The sequence below is a fragment of the Idiotropiscis lumnitzeri genome, chromosome 11, assembly GCF_059441095.1.
Source record: "Idiotropiscis lumnitzeri isolate Australia: NSW breed Sydney's pygmy pipehorse chromosome 11, RoL_Ilum_1.0, whole genome shotgun sequence".
In the NCBI taxonomy this organism is placed as follows: domain Eukaryota; kingdom Metazoa; phylum Chordata; class Actinopteri; order Syngnathiformes; family Syngnathidae; genus Idiotropiscis; species Idiotropiscis lumnitzeri.
Window position 1 is genome coordinate 6858176 of NC_142401.1, and position 19003 is coordinate 6877178.

General features: G+C 40.8%; 2 protein-coding genes across 2 annotated transcripts; one reads left to right on the forward strand and one right to left on the reverse strand.

Moving 5' to 3' along the window:
- The first annotated feature begins 220 nt into the window (after positions 1–220).
- Positions 221–9515, forward strand: pusl1 (pseudouridine synthase like 1). Its single transcript, XM_088309248.1, has 8 exons — positions 221–296; positions 378–438; positions 727–914; positions 4624–4773; positions 6419–6589; positions 8106–8160; positions 8596–8758; positions 9428–9515. Exons 1-8 carry the CDS (start codon positions 241–243, stop codon positions 9484–9486), a joined length of 903 nt encoding a protein of 300 aa, XP_088165374.1. The 5' UTR covers positions 221–240; the 3' UTR covers positions 9487–9515.
- On the reverse strand, positions 9489–15550 carry LOC148327106 (ATP-dependent RNA helicase DDX19A-like). The gene is made up of 12 exons (XM_088309247.1): positions 15305–15550; positions 14820–14859; positions 14650–14751; positions 13989–14124; positions 13486–13578; positions 13260–13362; positions 13024–13138; positions 12732–12909; positions 12251–12488; positions 11872–12034; positions 11364–11555; positions 9489–11186 (listed from the first exon to the last, which is right to left on the reverse strand). Exons 1-12 carry the CDS (start codon positions 15365–15367, stop codon positions 11125–11127), a joined length of 1485 nt encoding a protein of 494 aa, XP_088165373.1. The 5' UTR covers positions 15368–15550; the 3' UTR covers positions 9489–11124.
- Between the last annotated feature and the right edge of the window lie 3453 nt (positions 15551–19003).

Sequence of the window (19003 nt, forward strand, 5' to 3'; positions counted from 1 at the left end):
CCATCATATCAAATGACCACATACACCGCAACATCTACTTCCGGACTACAAATCCTATTGTGCGCCTACATCCGGAAGCAACTGGCAGCATATTGAACAGTATCTCCTCACACCAGCGCGACGTTTAAAGGTTTACCGGTGTCGAATGCGTGATTCCACGCATTTTCGGCAAAAGTGTCCCTCGTATAATTCAAACATGCGACACTTTTAATATGCACAACAAAAAAAACGAACGAGATCATGTGCAACCAAACACGTTACCTCATCTTTTTCCAATACATTGGAACTAAATACAGGTAGGTCTTTTTTTTTTTTTTTTTTTTACATATTGTGTATTTAGCATAACAACCGGAACAAACTGTTTGTTTTTTGTACAGTGGTGCAGCCAAAGTACCTCCAAACCAAGTAAAAAGAAAGGGGGTCCAAGATCACTTAGAGGTAACGAACTCAACGCAATGTATGCCTAAAAAAGAACTGTACATGTGAAAGTCATTTTATTTACTGCGTGCCCGCCACCTCTCACAAGCCAAGAGAAGGCAGAATTATTCATATTGCACATTTCATACACAAGGCAACTCTATGTGCTTCATAAATCAGCTAGGATCTGTCCCAGCTACATACAAGCTGAATGATGTCAACAAGCTGGATCTTGAAGTTAGCTGAAGTTTGCTTACCAATAAGATATTATGTTGTCTAATTCCCCCCCCCCCTTGTGGCTCCATGCAGGACGCATTAAGAAGACTGAACCCACTCAACCCAGTGTCTCTGTCCATTTCCAGCAGGACAGATAGGGGTGTCCACGCTCTCTCCAATTCAGCCCATTTTGATTTCCAACGCAAGAACGACAAGCCGCCGTTCTCTGAGGAGATTGTAGTCGAGGCGCTCAATTTCCACCTCAAGGATGAGCAAATTAGGTATGTTAATTCAATGTATGGAGGAACTAATAGCAAACTTTATGTGTTAGACTTCTGTGCAGGTTGCGTGTGTTCAATTCCCACTCAGTGACACGAAACCAAAACCTGTCCAAATAGTCTCGAGTCAAAATGTTAGCAGAAATTCTCATAATTAGTAAACCTTTCAGGTATAAAAATGTAGGAATGAATAAGAATGAAAATAATGTAACTTTTCTGCTTGCCACCTAAATTAGATGTTGATTGATAAATAATAGTTTTCACACAAATGAAGTATGATTGGATCATTTCCCACGGCAGCCGTGATGATCTCTCACAAGGCCCGAGCGTGTTTAGCGTGTCAGACGGTGGGAGTGGGATGAAATCAAGCCTCAAATGGATTTCAGAACAGACAGAGGAGAGAGTGTGAAAGAGAACGAGCCAATTGGGAAACAGTCGGGGGAGAGAAGCAGGAAGGAAGGAGGCAAGCGCCCAGCATCCCACTAATCCTCCAACCTGCAGAGAGAAGGTTAGAAAGGATTATCTCTACTCTGCTTTTTGCTCTGTAGTATCCAATAACACACACGTATGCATCTGCAACGTGGATTGGGAAGAACCTTCTCCTCGACTAGTGCAGACTTTGTGTGTTGTGTGCCTAGACCATGGTTTCCCAAATTTGGGTTTGGGATCCCAAACAGGTCCTCCTGGGTGAAACCCTAGTTTAGCTATAACATTTATTATTTACAAATCAATGAAATATACCATAAAAACACTTCCAAGAATCACACATGTGCTCTCTTAATTTCAATGTGGGAGGGAAAAAAATCATCTTTTAAATGATAGTGAGAGCATGTGTCGTGGTGCTCGCATGCGTTTGTTTGCGCAAACGGCAAACGTTGTCACGTCACATTTCAGCAGGTCGTAAAGCTTTCCTGCGCCACGTGTCGCATCCAATCCCCTCCCTCGTAACCTAGTTTCTCTTCTCGTGCACTGGGCACCTGCACACATACACAAAGGCACAGAGATCTATAATGTAACTCGGTGAACAGAAATAGGCCTGCACATGCATGATGCATCGCGTTGAACAGCATCGTTCTCTACAGCGCCTTCCACCAACGGTCACTTCCACTGATTTTGTGATTGTTGCAGTGTCATCATTTTGCTGATTGTTGACGTTTAAAAAAAAAATGCAAAAATTTTATTTTTCAAGCTAGCATTGATCATGTGACCCATTTGTGCTTTGGTTCAATTTCATTTCCGCCACAATATTGCTTTTCTGTCCACCTTGCCTGAAACAAAATCTATTACTTTGGAACCAATATTTGTGTCTAAGAAAGGTTGTCTGTTAACCAATTGTGGTACTATAAAAATAAAGTATAAATGGGAGAATAATAAAAAATATATTTTGCATGCACATATAACATGAATGCTTGTCATAAAATTAATTTATTAATAATAAATGAGAATACAAACTAAGATACCGTATTGCTTCATAGAGGAGTGGCTGGGAACTGCGGAGAGTACGAAGTGTCCGTTCGGGGTTGTGCATTTATTAGGATGAGGACTTTATTGTAAAAAAGTGCATTCTTTTTAAAGAATAAAACATGCATTTTAATGAATATTCACTCACTGAATGTTGAAATGCTTGCTTTTTTCTGCACACAAATATTTGTCGTAGGCAGTTTTTTGGTGATGACACAAGATGGCATCAGTGATAAAATTAAATAGTAAATTTATTCTTTACTCCGGGGCGGGTAAAGGAAGTCTCTCTTTTATACGTGGTGTTTATTTATTCTGTAGGAGCACAAGCCACCATTTGTGGAAAAATTGCATTGGTTTTATTGTACCTCAAATCTAAATTTTGTTATTTTTTTACTTTAGGCATTGAGTGAATACTTATTGTGACAATACATGTTATGAAAACTACATTATAGTTTCTCCTTTTTTTTCACAGCCTATCCACTAAACAGCTCATTAAGATTTGAAAAGAAGAAAAATGCATATCCCACAACCAAGCAAGATTTGTCCATGTGGTTTCTAAATCTGCTGGTTCATTGTTCAAAGTTTGAATTCAAAGCAGATGTCATGATTGGAAATGGCACCGAACCTTAATTACATTGAAATCGTTCTCGCAGACCGATTCATTGTTTTCCCGCCAATTGATGTGATATCAAAAGGTCGAAATGTCACCCACAGGAAGTGGACAGCGTCCCCCTGCTGGATGCACATCAAAGCGCGTCTCATCCTGAACTAATGCGAAATATTTGAGCGTATGCGCTGAGCTCCTCTGAGCTTTGTGCTCTCTGACAATGGCTGTGCCTTTGTATAAAAGCTGCATCATTGGCATTTTCGACAAAGACCCATGCACACTTTTTATGGCTTGCGTTAGAAAAACCATCTGTTCCAATGTGGAGGGGGGGGGGGGTGAGGGGTGCTTTTGATCGGTTGTCGCATTGGCTTCGCTAGCGTGACTTGAAGCAAGAAAATGTTGGTCCGTTAGTCTCTCGTCCCCTCAGTCATGGACTTTGGCTCAGGCTGAAATATTTGAAGTGCTGGATGGATAACCATGTAATTGAGGAAAATTGCCACCAGAGGATGAATCCTAATGATGTTGGCAATGACTGTCGGGGTTATCATAGGGCATTAGAAGTAGTATTGGACTAGTCTGGTGAGAACGTGTTTAGCCTTGGCTCGCCGGCAATGATTTATTTGCGGGGTTGGAGTTGGTCGGTTTGATAACAAATCAAAAAAAGGTTCTGTTGACAAATTTGATCATTTACGCTGCTTGTTTACATTAAAACGATTTGGAGCATCATAATGCAAGAAGTGTTTCAAACTGTTACTGTGTCCGTGTAAACCAAATGTGTCAAAGTCAAGGCCCGGGGGCCAGGTCTGGCCCACAACCTCATTTTGTGTGGCCCGCGAAGGGCAACTCATGTGCGTCAACTTCCTGTTTCTAGCACATTTTCTTCATTTTTAACGTTGCGATATGAGATATTGCCATTTATTTGTTACCAATCCTCTTTTAACTCATTCAATACCATTGACGGATAAATACGTCAAAATCAATTTTTTTTTACTAGGCTGGTCGTGAATGAGTTAAAATAAATTGAGGAAATGTTGAACAAACCATTACTTAATGGCTTCTGATTTCAAAACTGGCTTTCCGTCAATGTGGTGTGTAAGGTGACGATCCTTCAAACTTTGATTGGTTGCAAAAAAAAAATCTCTATATCAAATGAGGCCTCACAACATTGAAAAAAATCAACTAAAATGATTTATGTGCCCCTACTTGTCTAAACAGCATTTTGATTAATAATTCCGTTGTGGAATATAAATTAAGCAGCCAGCCACTTTTTATCCATCTCACGCGGCGGCCACTTTGCCACTTGCTGTTGACTGAAAATGACATCACAGTCCCGAGCGGGCTCCAGTAACAACCAATCACGGCTCACCTGTTGTCTGAGTTTTGTCATGTGACATCTGCAAATGGATCTGTCATTCACGGACCTTGATCCAGATGTAAATACTCGGACCAGTTGATTTATTCTGCTGTTCATCTTCTAATGTCAAACCCGAATGTGTTCCGTTAATGTCAAAAATAAAGGAATTGGAATCACTGGTCCAATACTTGTATTTAAAGATGTAGCAGTTGCGATCTAATCAAACGCCTTTGAGACCAAAGAGTGCTTGTTAACACCTATTGATTTATATGTTTCCCCCCCTTTGGCAGCGTTAGCCGTGCCTATCGCGTGGCTGATGACTTCCACGCCCGTTTTCGAGCCCTCTCCCGGACGTACGTCTACCGCATCGCCCTGGGTGTCTCGCAGCCTGCTCAGCTTCCCCTCGTGGAGCGCGACATGTGCTGGAATCTCCGCCACACGTGAGTCAACAGCGTGTGTGCACGTGCGTGTGCGCGCCGATACAAATGTATAGCTGAGCTCAATCCGACACACAAAACCCCCTCAATACGCTCCTAACAAGCCTTGCAGAAACAATAGCATGTTAGACACATGAATAATCCACATGTGCTCAGTCGCAACTGCAAATTAGGGCCAGTCAACTCAAGTCAAACGTTTTATCTGAGCTGACGTCCCCAAAAACAAACAAAGGACAGGCAGCCATGTGGGAAACGATGTCGAGGCGAGAAAGGGCGAGCGAAGAATGCTTTTGGAAGAGATTCGCTGCTTACGGGATGTTCTCTTGGCTGGAATTGGAAGGAGGAGTGTGAAGAAATTTCAGGGAGCATATACTGTATGAGCATTTGTCTTTTTTTTTTTTAGGGAGGGGGGAAACTAGGCCAAGATAAGCTGCGGGCTCATACGCATGCCGAGCAACACCCACACGTCTCCCTCTCTCTCTTTCTCACGATCACTCTCCCCCTCTGCTTTGCTTCCCTCCATCCTGCTTTTTGCTTCGTTATCCCAACTCACATTTTCAGCATCCGCCTCGTCCTTCCGCCCCTGAGCATCCCTGCTTTCCTGTTTGATCTTCTCCTTCAGAATCACTCCCCACCGCTTGCTGAAAGATATACCCTCCTTCTCTCCTTGCTTTTCTTCTTCCGCCAAACGAGAAGTTCAGTGATTCCCAACTATTGCACTGTGAGAGATCATCAGGTGGGCCGTAGGTTCGGTTCGGTTCCGATAGGTCGTTAGCAGCATTACACCAAAACTACAGAACCGATCTCCGTGAAATTTTCACGAATGGAAGAGTGCATTCAAATTTGGTGCAATTCAGGATAATGAATTTTCCATTCTCCATTGAGGAACGATGGAAATGTTCCTCCTGCCCCAGAATACAAATGGCAGACTTTTTTTTTGTTTTGTTTTTGGTCGTTAACCTGAAAGTAGCTAATCGCTCGCATTATGGACAGCTGATGGTTTAAAAAGTAAGAAAATGTTTACTTCAAACCATGTACTTGAAACTATTATCGTATGAATTCCATTCCATGTCGCATCAAACAAGTTTTTGAATCCAAAATGATGCCACGAAGCACTTCCCTTAACACGTTTTCCCATCTTCTTCATTTAGGACCAACTCTCATGTTCCAGATTTGAAATGAAGGCGTCACTCTTTTAACGACTGAGACATTCTCGTCATTCTTCCCCTACTCGCTATGTTCCGCTCCTTCAGATCATATTTGAGGTCCGACTTGAGCTTGTTGGGGGAAACCAGGCGCCAACGCTCCCTCTCTCCTCCCTCGATCAAACTTCGCTTTGGCAAGCTTGACGCTCTCACGTGGCGTTGTGACTCAGAAATATGTGCAAGTTAACCAATGAATTATTCCACTGCTAAGGATTGAACACGGATGACTAAACTGTGTTGTGTTTAAAATGGCGTTTCACACATCTGGAGGCAAACTGATGAAGTCAAATGCTGCTGAAGTTAACGAAAAATCAAAATGGAATACAAATTAGTTGTGAAAATGTGCTTCGGTAAGCATTAGCTCTGGGTGCTTTCTGCTTTTTTATGGACTCACTTATTTGAAAGGAAATATATCGGACTGTACTGACTGCGTTTGTTGTCAGGGAGCTCAACGTGGAAGCCATGAGCGAGGCGGCCGCCATGTTGGTCGGAACTCACGACTTCGGCAGCTTCAGGGCAGTCAACTCCGACATGCCTTTTATAAACCCTGTAAAGACGCTGGATGTCGCCAGGATACAGCCCGGAAGAGGATTTCTATGCGAGCACTTCCACAGGTAAACAAGATTTTTTTTTTTTTTTTACAAATAAAGGGGGCATGGACACGCAATCACGTCAAAGTTAAAAGCTAAGCAGAGCTGCAGTGTTGTTGGTTCACAACTCACTCATTTTTGTCCGCTGCATGTGCCACATGCACCGATCAGCATACTGGGTGGCTTGGTGATGAAGTGCTGCCTCCTAAAAGTATGATTTGCTTTTATTGTGTGTGTGACTTCACGCAAGCATGCCGTCTAAAAACATGAGGGATGGACGTCTCAAATCGGAAAACATCATAATCCCCTCTAATAAGTTAGCTACCATGTGTGCTATCATTCATATGTAAAAGTGTCAGATAATTTGCAGTAAAAAAAATAAGTCTTCTTTTGCCAGTCTGGCATGTTTTGTTTGTGTTAGTGAATGTGTTGCTGATGTATCATGTAGGATAGCACTTTAGACGTTTAGAGTTCCAAATATTCCACTGTGGGAATTGGGTAGGCAGCAGAATGATTACATATCTGTGGGTGCCAAATAGCTCTTGAGATATTTATTTGCCTTGCAACCTTGCAGACACGGCATTTAGTAATACTTTCACCAAACTGAAAGTGGCAACGTTTTTTTTTTAATTAAATAAATGGTTGTACCTCTATTGTTTTTTTTTTTTCATGCGCGTCTTTGTTAGTAACATTGGCAAAAGAAGAAACGGAGCAGTGAATTATTGAAAAGTCAAAGGTTGAATTTAAATTTTTGATCCTGTAACAGGGAATTGTGGTTTGTCAGGCTTGGAACTAACATTTGGTGTGTGGCGATTTCATACAGAGAATTAGCTTAATGATGATTTTTAGGTTGACTTTCAGGAAGAATGTGTTAAAAAAGTGTTTTGGGAAAAAAAAAAAAATTGTATTAATGTCAGTACAATCCAACATGAGATAAATCCAACTTGCTACTTTTCTGCAACGCTGTTCAGCATCTATGAACTTAAGTAACTTATCCCGATGCTGAGCACTGCGGTTAATTGGGGGCATGGTGTCTATTAGAAGGAGAGACACTCTTTGAGAAAATGCGGTCATTTTGTTATGCTCATTCTTCTTCGGAATTGCTGTCATTCTGAGGCCGTAAGATGTCACCAAGTATGAATACACTCTAAACTCGGGATCAGATATGATCAGAACACTAAACCAAATTTGCATTTGACCTTAATCTTTTTTTTTTTCAGTTTTCTATCCCCAAAATATAAAGTCTGTCTTTTTCAAGAAGGCTGGAATGACTTAAATGCCAGACAAGAGGACAATATTCATTGACTGGGTGTCGCATAGCAAAAGCAGCAGCAGATCCAAACTTTTTCATCATCACATAATCCGGTTTGGTCTGAGCTGCAGTGGAAGTATTCAAAGTGTATCATTCAGGGTCGAAGTCTACCAAATGTTGTTCTTGCCGCTTATTTTGTGCAAGACGCAGAGTCATCTCAGACAGATCACCTGTCAATCAATGCGTATAAATGCAAACATTGTACATTGTTTGCCTGGTGTCTTGCAGAGAAATTCCATTCTGGGAGTTGACGTTTCAAAGCAAATCTTTTCTCTACAAGCAGGTATGTAGCTGGTTAAACTACACGGTCAATTTCCAGAAATGTTCTATTACAACTCAACACTATTCAGTCGGAATTGTGTGGATGAAGCTTAACTTTCCATATTTGATGCCATGTTTTTTTTGTTTAGTCAGCAAAACTGACTCAACAGTGCCTCTGCTGGTTGCACCCAAATAGTGCATTTACATTTAGTCAAACTGCTGCGATTGGCTGAATAGAAATTCTACCAAATCTTGTTTTAACACACATAAGGCTTTAATTTTGTCATAGAACCAAATCAAACCTGAAATATTGGCAGATTTGCAGTTATTCCCATATAGTCCCACAAATTCCCATTTAACCTCTCCTCGCATTGTGCAACCTTAGTGCTGTTATTTGCATGTTTCTTTTTGAATGTGTGTAAAGATCCCTCATCAAGCCACGCGTTTGTTGCTTCAGGTGCGCAGAATGACGGGGGCCCTCGTGGCCGTGGGCCAGGGAAGGATCTCGCTTACCGAGCTGAAAGACATCATGGAGGCTCGGGACTCTCTGGCTTATCCACAGAATCTCGCTGCTCCGCCCCAGGGACTCTTTCTCTCCAGGGTGGAATACAGAGAGTCTGGTAAGTGAGGATGGAAGAATCAGCTAGGAGTGTGTCACACCTTGATATGCTTGATTTAATTTTAATTTCAATGCAATTTATTATAATTTAATTAATATTTTGTCTTGAGCTGTTTGTACAGGCAATGTAATCAATCATACTTTATTAACTGTCATACATGACTGACCCTTCTCTGAAGAATGGGAGGCTTGCTGAAGGCAGCTGCCTTCATCGCTCTGCTTTAAGCATCTGTAACTGTCAGAAGTGTAAAAAGAAGTTAGCTGCGCAGTAAAACTCGCGAACAAATGACTTCCTGTACTCACCATTAACTTTGCTCGGCTCGTGCTGCGGCAACCGCGGAGGGAGAATTATGTTCGCCCTCTCCCCAAACATAGCTGGGAATTTGTGGAGTTGTCTAACATTTGTTGTTGCATTCATTCGTCTTCCTCAAATTAGTTACATAAAACCTATTTTAATTAGCTAATGCAAATAAAAAATAAATTAGTAAATTAAACCAATGGGCATTGTATTGTATTTGCATAAATAAATGGTTAATGAAATACAATTTAAAAATGAGTAAATCCTTGAGCACAAATGTTTGCCCACCTGCTTTACTTGAAGCAAGCTTTTTGGCATCTTCTAAATTATAACAAACTATCATCTCATTGTCTATGATATTTTGTGTTCCAGATCTGCTGTCACCGCAAACCTCAACTGGAGTCTTGAGTGATGTACAAACTCAACTGTGAAGTCCATGTAATAAAGTTTTTATTTTAGCCTTTCTGGTTATTTTTTTTTTTTTTACACACAGAACACCGATGACCACCTACACATTCTTTTTATTCAAATGAATACATAACCGTGTCCGTATCTCAACTTGTTGACCACACTCAAACTCACATTGAGCCTACCTCGTTCTAAACACATTACTTTTTAAGACGACTTCCTGTGTACGTGAACACAGGCAGCTTCTAAATCAAACAAGGTTAACAACATGTGGAGTGTAACATCTGCGCGCGTCTAAGCGGTGGTACACCAGATAGAAAATGCACACACATGCCCACTATGTATAACTGTACAACCAATACATGTATTTCCTGCAAACAGTCCATGAATATAAGCATACCACCGCTACCAGTCTTGTCAGTGCCAGCGGGGGGGACCAAATGAGGTTTGTTTAAAAGGTTCAAACTGTCCATTCAGGACTCATGTTAAAACAGTCACCGATGGATGCTCGAAAGTAGCAACAGTTAAAATTGAACCTCATGAGGAATGTTTTTTTTTTTTTTTTTGCACTTCTCAGAAGTGACTATAAATAAATCAGTCACACAATTTGTCCCTATACGTTTTACATGCGTACACAAGTACACGTTGTCTATCATGCGACCGTGTTGCAACACAGTAAATCTGATTGGCATAGGTCCTCAAGTCAATTCAGCATTTGGTTTAAGAGTTCAATAGATACAAATTTCAAGTGTCGTTCAGCATGTTAAGTCCAATATTTTTGGATTATCCATAAAACCGAGTGTGTACATAATGCACTTGAGGAAGGCTTGGTGTATTTATCCAACTCACAATCATTTAGAACTTTGCCGTTTGCGTGAAGAAGAATGTCATGTAATGGAGCACAAGTCCAACCCTGATTGAGGCGATTGCGAGACAAAAATCACATCGGCCCTTAAAAAGTTCAAATGGGGAACGAAAGCATCACGAGACAAATGTTACACATGAGCAGTCTTGATGCTCAAATAAAAAATTGTGAGGCGCGTGCGACTGGGGTTAATCCAGAATGATTTAAAATGTTCATGTTGAGTTAATCGTGTGTCATCTCCATTGGCGGCCGTTTTTGGCATTTGGCTATGCACCCTGAAGCTAAAGTTGAGGTTAATTTGGGATTCGTTTCTGTCATGCGAGTACAGGTATACACAAGTTTGCATAGACCCTTAAAATCCATCCACGAGCAATCAAGAGCAGCATCATACCCCAACTTCACCCTTTCTACAAACTGTCAATTATGCAATGACCGAAAGAGGATACATTCATTTAACCTGTTCATTTATACGAATGAACAGCAGAGTCAAATAGGGTTTGTGGAGTCTCTTGACAGTAAAATGTGTACAAGGCGAGTTGCTTTCTCAGCATTACAAACTCAAACTTTATTTCAAGAAGTAAAAAGAGTAAAATGGGGTATGTTCCACAGACTGAAGTCCATTACGTGTGTGTAAACGTGCAGTATATGTGGTTTTGCTCGGGTTTTTTTTCCCACCCCCATCGGCTTAAAAGTAAATACAAACTTAAAAAAAAGACAGCGTCAAGAAGCGTACAGTCCTTGCAGAGCACGGGGTAGCAATTCTCGCTGGTGTCCACTTCGTCGGCACACTTGTCTTTTAGTTGGCGATTTTCTCGATTTCATCCAAATCGTGGGTGTCTAATTTTTCAATTTTTTTATCTGGAAAAGAAAAGAACCGTTAGTGGGTGTTTGTTGCCAATAAAAATGCATGGACGTGTATATGTTATCTGTGTCCATTTTTGGGGTTAATTTGAACAGCTGAGAAAAGACCTGTCACCTTCCCTTTATTAAGAACTTGATGAACATGCTATCTGTTGCATCAAGAGTAATACTTACTAAAATGATGCTGGATCCTGTTGAGGATGTTCATACTCATTCTGCTGTCCACCATGTTGATGGCGAGCCCCCTTTTACCAAAACGACCCGTGCGACCAATCCTGTGCAGGTATGTCTCGTTGTCTGGGTTCCCTTCCTGGTCTACTGGTAGGTCGAAATTGATCACCACTGATACCTGCTCCACATCGATTCCTGGAAGCACAGACAGATAGAAAAAATAATGACAAAGGCAATAGGAGCAATGAACGTGAATGTTTTCAATGTACAAGAAAAATAACACACCCGCTCCATTTTTTTTAAAATCATAGTTTGTATCAATTCATTTAGTTAATCATTTGCTTTTGTAATACATTACATAAATTGTAAAGAGATTTTATGGTCACGCTCAGCTACCTCTATATGCAGGCCGTCACATCCCACCTTAATTTTGTGACATATGTCCAATTGGACCGTACATTGTGATTGGAGTGTTCCAAAATGTTCAACGTGATCTGTATGCGTTCCTCACCTCTAGCACAGACATTTGTGGTGACAAGGACCTTCTCCTTTCCATCTCTGAAGCGTTCAATGACTGCAGCCCTCTGCTCCACTTGCATTTCACCACTGAGCAACGCCACCTGGTGGTTCTCTTTGGAAAGCTCCCCCGCCAGCCAGCCTGCGGTTTTCCTCGTCTGGATCGCACAGAGGAAAGCGGAGTCATCAGTTCGTATACCAAACGCATTAGTGCTTAATGTGGAAAAAAAAAAAAAAGATGCCATTTGGCTTAAGCCGACGCCACTCCTAATGAGGTTCTTAAAACCCCGGCACAAAGTCTGTAATGTTTCCAGGGAAAATATTAGAGCATTCATAAACAATTGGAAGGTTCTGCGGGAAGTGGAGTTTCTCACGTGGCAAAAAATCATGGCCTGGGCTATGGTGATGGCACCGTAGATGTTGCACAGGGCTTCAAACTTCTCCTCCTTGCTGTTACACAGCACATAGTACTGTTTGATAGTATCGAGCGTCTCCTCCTCTCTTTTTAATTTGATGATATTTGGGTCGGGAATGACGCGCCTAGCAAAGTCCCACACAGTTTCCTCAAACGTGGCAGAGAACAGCAACATCTGGCAGTTTTTGGGCAGCATCCTGTGTGGCAAGGAACAAATTAAGTTCGTAGCATTTTTGGAAAAGTACGGCGGAAACTCAAAATAGAAACACAGGCAATTCAGTTAACACACATTCAGCATTTGAGAATTCACTGAATTACATTTTTCTTTAAACAACTTAGATGGTCTTTTGAGACAAATGGGTGGTATTGGTCTGTTTTTTAAGCACTGTATTTAAAAAAAGCAAGAAGCTTTTTTTTTTTTTTTAAACATTAATTTTTACCTCTGGATGCGAATACTCTGGTCCTTGTGACCCTGCGTTGCGATCATGACATCAGCCTCATCAAGCACAAACACCCGAATCTTCTCAGGATCGATGAACTTCAACTTGCTGCACCAGTCCAGCATGGTGCCGGGCGTGCCAATGACTATTTGTTCCTGAAGTTTCACGCCTCGCGGCCCTGAAAAGTTTTGAAAGGACACCTGTCAACACAAAACACGCCAAGAAACCAACGAGGAACCAGAGAGGAATGATGTGATAACCGAAACGAAATGTAGAACAGGCAAAGACTCACGCCTGTTTCCTCGTATGGCGTAAACTAATTTGACTTCAGGGTAGTGTTTGCCCATCTGCTCAATCACTTTGCCAGTCTGAAGCGCCAGTTCATAGGTGGGTGACAAACACAGACACTGACAGGAGAGGAAACAGATCCAGCAACGGATTTAGAAGGCTAATTCACAAATCACATTCATACAAGTGCTGAGACATAAAACCTATTAGAGATGGCTGATGTTAAAAAAAAAAAAAAACCTGGGGATATTTGTTGTCAGGATTGACATGGCTGAGCATGGCGAGGACAAAGGCAGCAGTTTTTCCTGTTCCTGACTGAGATTGGGCGATCAGATTCTGTGGACTAATGGGGGAAGAAAAAAGAACAAAAAAACAGGCTGTTTTCCAACACCACATTTAAGTCATCAGCATATACTTAATTAGTTCAGAAAGGTAGAATAGCACGGTCAATGTGCAGCATACTCACGGTTCAGCGAGCATCATAGGTAAGGCGGTTTCCTGGATTTTGGAGGGGCGGTTGAAACCCATGCCATAGACACCCTGAAGTAGCTGTGGTTTACTGCACATACAACAAACAACATTTTTGGTCTACTGATCACGTTTTGGTGCTGGGATGCAACCCCAAAAAAATGTACATGCAATGAAAATCCACACGAATTCCATGTTTGTTTTTAACTTTTTAATTCAAGTGCATCTGCCGCAGCAACGAGTACTAAGACAGCACATACAAATTGAATGGGTGGGTAAAAGGAGCACTTCCGCTGTGCTAAGTGCAGTGCGAAAAGGCCTGATTAGTGTTGTCAAGAATAAGAAATCCTTCAATTCATGCAGCTGCGTTTCATGAATTGGTGTTTGAGTTTCGCAGGTTCCGACCATTTGTGCAAGACAATGATGTTATCGGAAAGTGATTGGATTGACGTGTCAGGACATGTGGGTGATTATGAACAAGCAAAATGATGATGTACTTACAGTAGCAACTCCTCAAATGATTTCACAGAGTACAGTGGAGAGTTTGGATCCTTTTGAAGAACTTCTACTTGATTCGTGTTGTTGACAAGATTACTTCTGATCAACTTGTTCAACAATGACTGGGCCGCTTTGTCTTCTGCGTAAAAAAAATAAAGAAAGAAAAAAAGAAATGACAAACCGTGCTTTAAAGCTAGGAGAAATTGTCAGTGAGGTGAAGGATCATGCAAAACATGAGTAAAAATTAGTATGACAAACTTGCACATTCCAGTATGACAGAAAACTTATGGTGGAATGAAGTTCACATTGTCATTCATCATTTAAGTTCAGACTGTTCAAGTGTTTGTCTGCCTTTCTGGCTATTTTTTTTTACACTGTTATTAGAGTTAAGAATATTAATTTAAAAAAATATCTAAAATGTTGTTAAAGGTTTCAAGATGGTGAGTTTAGCCCTGGAACCAAAATATTTCCATTATTTACTATGTTGGGAAAAAAAGAGGTTTGAAATTGCAGCAAAACAACACACAATTTATCATAACATGACATTGTCTGTCAATTAAAATTTCTCTATTCAGACAACCATTTATTGACCCCGGGCACATGTCCAGAAGTGTGTGACGTCGTGAGAAAACAATCTATAAAATACAAGATCCCATCAGCTCACCACTTTCATCTTCATCTGTAGTCTTATCCCCTGAAGTCTTATCTCCTGAGGTCTTATCTCCTGCTTCTGCAACAGTGCTGCCTGCTGCCAGCACAGATGTTCCTAAATTAACAAAATCAAATCATATCATATTCAATCTTAAAATGAGTCGGGAAACGTTGCAAACATACCGTTTTCTCCAAGTGTCTCTTTTATTTGAAGGTTTCCAATCTGTAGGAAGACAGTTTACACATCACTAGGCGGCAAAACATTTTTTGGTCAAACGTTGTATATTTAATCGTCTCCCTGAAATATAAAACTTGGGAAACACACATCCAGAAGAACCCAATGCTTCTACTTATTCAGCTTAGCTATTTTGGAACCTCTTGCATCAGTCACTTGCCAGCAAGCTAAAGCTGTCTCAATGAATTACCCTTAAAGGTAGCATCTGCTAAAGCTAGCAACGGGCAAGGCACGTACCAACTCTCTACTAGCTAATTTAGCACGTTAGCTCTTGCGTTTAGGCTAAACAAATAACCGACGGCACGGCGACACACTCGGCTTTGTGTTGAAACAATGTCAGCCATTAAACAAATCGTAAACCTTCATTTTGGACCAACGCTAGGCCTGAAACAAACATCTTAAAGGCTAACACAACGTGAACAAGCACATTTACATTGACTGATTCTGCCGCCGCCTCTTGTTCGTCCACTGCCTGGGCCCAGGAGTCCGAAGCCATCGTTTTTTTTTCCAACCGTATATAACTTTTAAAACGCCAAAATGAAAATGTCTTGAACTGTGAGGGACAGGAAAGTAAAATACAGTACTTCGCAGTTACAATGGCGTGCAGTTACCAACTGAGAGGCTTGTACAACTGCTCAGTCAACCGAGTAGAATTGAAGTGCAGGGAAACAGTTCCTAGCAACTGAAGGTTCCTGAATGGATTTTGCTGGAAAAATATAATTAAAATATCTAAATATCTAAATATCTAAATATCTAAATATATAAATATATAAATATATAAATATATAAATATACAATAATAAGTAAATAAATAAATATACACAAATGAAAATAAAAAGGAAACATTACACACATTATTATGATAAAAATTAATCATTTTGAGAAACTTTAGAAGGTTCTGCTACCAAAATCACGTTATTAAAAGTACCAATATATGATTTCATGATCAATATCAGGCTATGAAAATGAAAATCGATTAAAATCGATAAATCGATTTTTTAAAAACCCAGCCCTACCCCTAACTTCATATTTTGTTGCACAACCTTTTCAGGCTCTGACTGCAATCAAATGATTTCTGCACAGATATTTTGGCCAGATCTTCATGAGCAAACTGCACCAGTTGACTTTCACATTGTTAGTGTTTGTGACTTCGTCTTAAATGTAAACAAACTAGAGTTCTTTTAAAGTCTTGATTCAAACCTCTCAAGATTTTTTTTTATCTCTATCTCTATCAAACCCACTTTTTAGACGCTGCAGTTGATCCGCAGTGAGGTTTAAAAGCAAAGCAACTTTCTCTCCCTTACTGCTGCTTTTGCTGCATGCGCGAGTGTTAGAGTTCACTATCACACAGGGAGGGTGACCTCTGCAGTAAGACCAGTGAGCCTATCTGCTCCTTAATTGAATAGAAAATTGATTTCACGTATTTCCCCAGTTCTACATGGACACAAAGATAGATGATGACACTCGCTTTGGATTGTGCTGCACAAGATTGCATTGATCTCAGTGCCATCAACCGAGGGGGTTGGTGCTCTTTGCAGGTGTGTGTTTAGCATATTTTAATAAGTGCCGCACAACATCATGTGCAAATAACAATTCTTGGAGTTACTTAGATAATCAGTTCCGGAGACAAATTTGTCGAAGACTTGGGAAAGAGTGTTTATATTGTGGCATCCAATCAGATGCCTTGCCTGAGGTATCCATGGCAACTGAAAAAGTAAAAGCAAGATATGAGCTCTCCCGAGAATTTGGAAAAGACAGAGAGAAGGACTTTCAATTGCCAAATAAGGACTCATTTTATGAAGGAGCAGTTGAAATTGGATTTCTAGACGTAATGTATTATTGTTCACTTACACCAGGAGTTCTGATCTTGGTCCTGCCGTTTCATATTTTTACTTGTCAACCTGTACATACGTCAAACACATGAGTGATAACGACTATATTTACATAACCTTCTAATTGAGCAAATAAATATGATATGATATCATATTTAATATATGCAATATCATAATTATAATCAGTTATCCTGCATATGATTTCAAAGAGTCCTAAATGCACGGTGTCATGTAATCTAATTTAAATGGTACCGTACTCAGGCTCTTTAGTGCCCTCTTGTGGTAAACACCTATGAGCTATCAGAGAGCATTATCAGGCAAGATGGATTGGAAGCAGGGAGAACTGAGAAAAAATATTCACCTAGCATCCTTAGCAAGTCTTCTGAGTTATTAACGCTTATATGAGTTGTGCTTCTTTGTATTTGTAACTTGAATATGTGTTCGCTTTAGGGTGTGGCATGGATGCATCAATAGCCATGTCAACAAGTGCATGCATATTGAGATAGTGGACGGAGTAGGGGAGAGAGAATGCAAGTGAAAGTGCAAGGAGGGGGCCTGACTGCTGGTTGGTATTCCTGAGGCTTATCGCCACAGAGGCTGATGGTGCAGAATGGACATCGCGTTGGAATTTCAATTGGGATGAGGCATCTTTACTGATTTGGAGTCCAAGCTAGTTGTTTGCATCTCTCCATGCAAATACCAATGAAATGTGATGTTTGCTTCAGCCCACACAGAACACCCCGTCCAAAAATATGCCTCTTATTTTGACTTGACTGACATGCAAACAACAGCAACCTTACCGTCTGCTGCTGTTGAGATGAAAATTAAGTATAGCGCTAATAAGTTTCCAATTTAAGCAATTTTTATGACTAAGGCCAGAGGGTCTAGGCCGGAAGGCTACCCAGATCGCGGCCGGAGGGCGGGGGACTGACTGGCAAAAAAAAAGGGTCAAGTGCCCAGCTCTGGAAAACATGAAACTAAATACTAAACCAAAACTAAAAAAAAAAAAAAACATATCATGACACGTAGCGCAGCAAGAAAAACAGACGTTTGCTTATCGTGGCATCCAACTAAGGCTCTCCACAGGGTGAGCTAAGAAGTGCCTGTGAATGTTGGGTTGGTTGTTATAACTGTGTAATAACTAGGGATAGCCCAGTATCAATACCAGGTATCAGTATCGAGCTGATAATGGCCTTATTTAGGGGTATCGAGTACTTATGAAGGGTGCCGATACCAACCACCGATACGTGAGGCAAAAAAAAATATATCTCATACTAATTGAATGAGTCTTCATTGCTTGTTTAGTTGCTGCTACATTTTATCATCATGTGCATTGAAAAGACAGAAAAGGCTTCAACAAATTTTATAACAATGAATCAGCAATGACCAATCTGCTCATGAGTGACTTGCAGTGGTTTCCAATTAATTTTAAGTACCTGGTCAACCACTTTGGTTTAAGTTGTACCTGATTTTGCCAATAGAAGCGTAAGATGACTATGAACTAAACTGTGGAAAAGGACCGTTCGTCCTCAGGATGTCCAGAGGATGCGCATCTGGGAGCAACGTTGTCTCTTTCTCCAAGGGCGACTTCGCTCTCACCGACCGACTCATTGAGGAAACAGCTGGATTGTTACATAAAGCGCAGTTGGGACAAAATAGCCCCGAGCCCTTTTTGAAGAATGTGAAACGAGATTATCTAGGTAGACTTTCCATTTGCTCAATTTGGAGCTTCGTTCTATTGATGATCATCAATCGTCTGCGCTCATTCATCTTATCAGGGCCAAAGAGCTCCGAGGCTGCCGAGCCTCGGCTCAACAATTTTCAATTCCTTAATAATTTATTGATGGCGGGGCAGTCAAATTGCGAATCAATAATGTAGAGGGGCTCAGAACAATGTTGATACAAAACACCCTCAGCTCATTCATGCTCAAAGACCTGCCGAGATATGTACCATGTTTGGGCCCACATGATCCAGTGGTGGCATTTGGCTGGAATCCAAAGTGCATCAACGAGCTGCGTATTGTCCCTGATATTGCTTCGATTTTATTTCAATGGGAAGGGATGCATTTGAACTCATTCACTACCAGCCGAGTAAAAAAAAAAAAAAAAAAAAAATTGACGTATTCAGCCGTCAATGGCAGTAAGCGAGTTAACATCTGAATCCAAAACGATCCAATTAGTCAAATCATATCCAATTTGATACAAGTATGGATTTACACTCCTGATCGTTCCCAGTATTAATTTAGTCATAATTTTAACCCTCCACCTTTGCTGTTACCTGGTCATGGTGAGAGGCTTGT

Bases quoted from the DNA above. Each gene is read 5' to 3' on its own strand.
- pusl1 (XM_088309248.1), top strand. From the start codon at position 241: ATGTGCAACCAAACACGTTACCTCATCTTTTTCCAATACATTGGAACT. The intron at 915-4,623 runs GTATGTTAATTC...CCCCTTTGGCAG, and splicing joins CTCAAGGATGAGCAAATTAG to CGTTAGCCGTGCCTATCGCG. The intron at 8,759-9,427 runs GTAAGTGAGGAT...TTTGTGTTCCAG, and splicing joins GGTGGAATACAGAGAGTCTG to ATCTGCTGTCACCGCAAACC.
- LOC148327106 (XM_088309247.1), bottom strand. From the start codon at position 15,367: ATGGCTTCGGACTCCTGGGCCCAGGCAGTGGACGAACAAGAGGCGGCG. The intron at 14,125-14,649 runs GTGAGCTGATGG...TTTTTTACGCAG, and splicing joins TACAGATGAAGATGAAAGTG to AAGACAAAGCGGCCCAGTCA. The intron at 11,556-11,871 runs GTGAGGAACGCA...CTGTGCTTCCAG, and splicing joins CACAAATGTCTGTGCTAGAG to GAATCGATGTGGAGCAGGTA.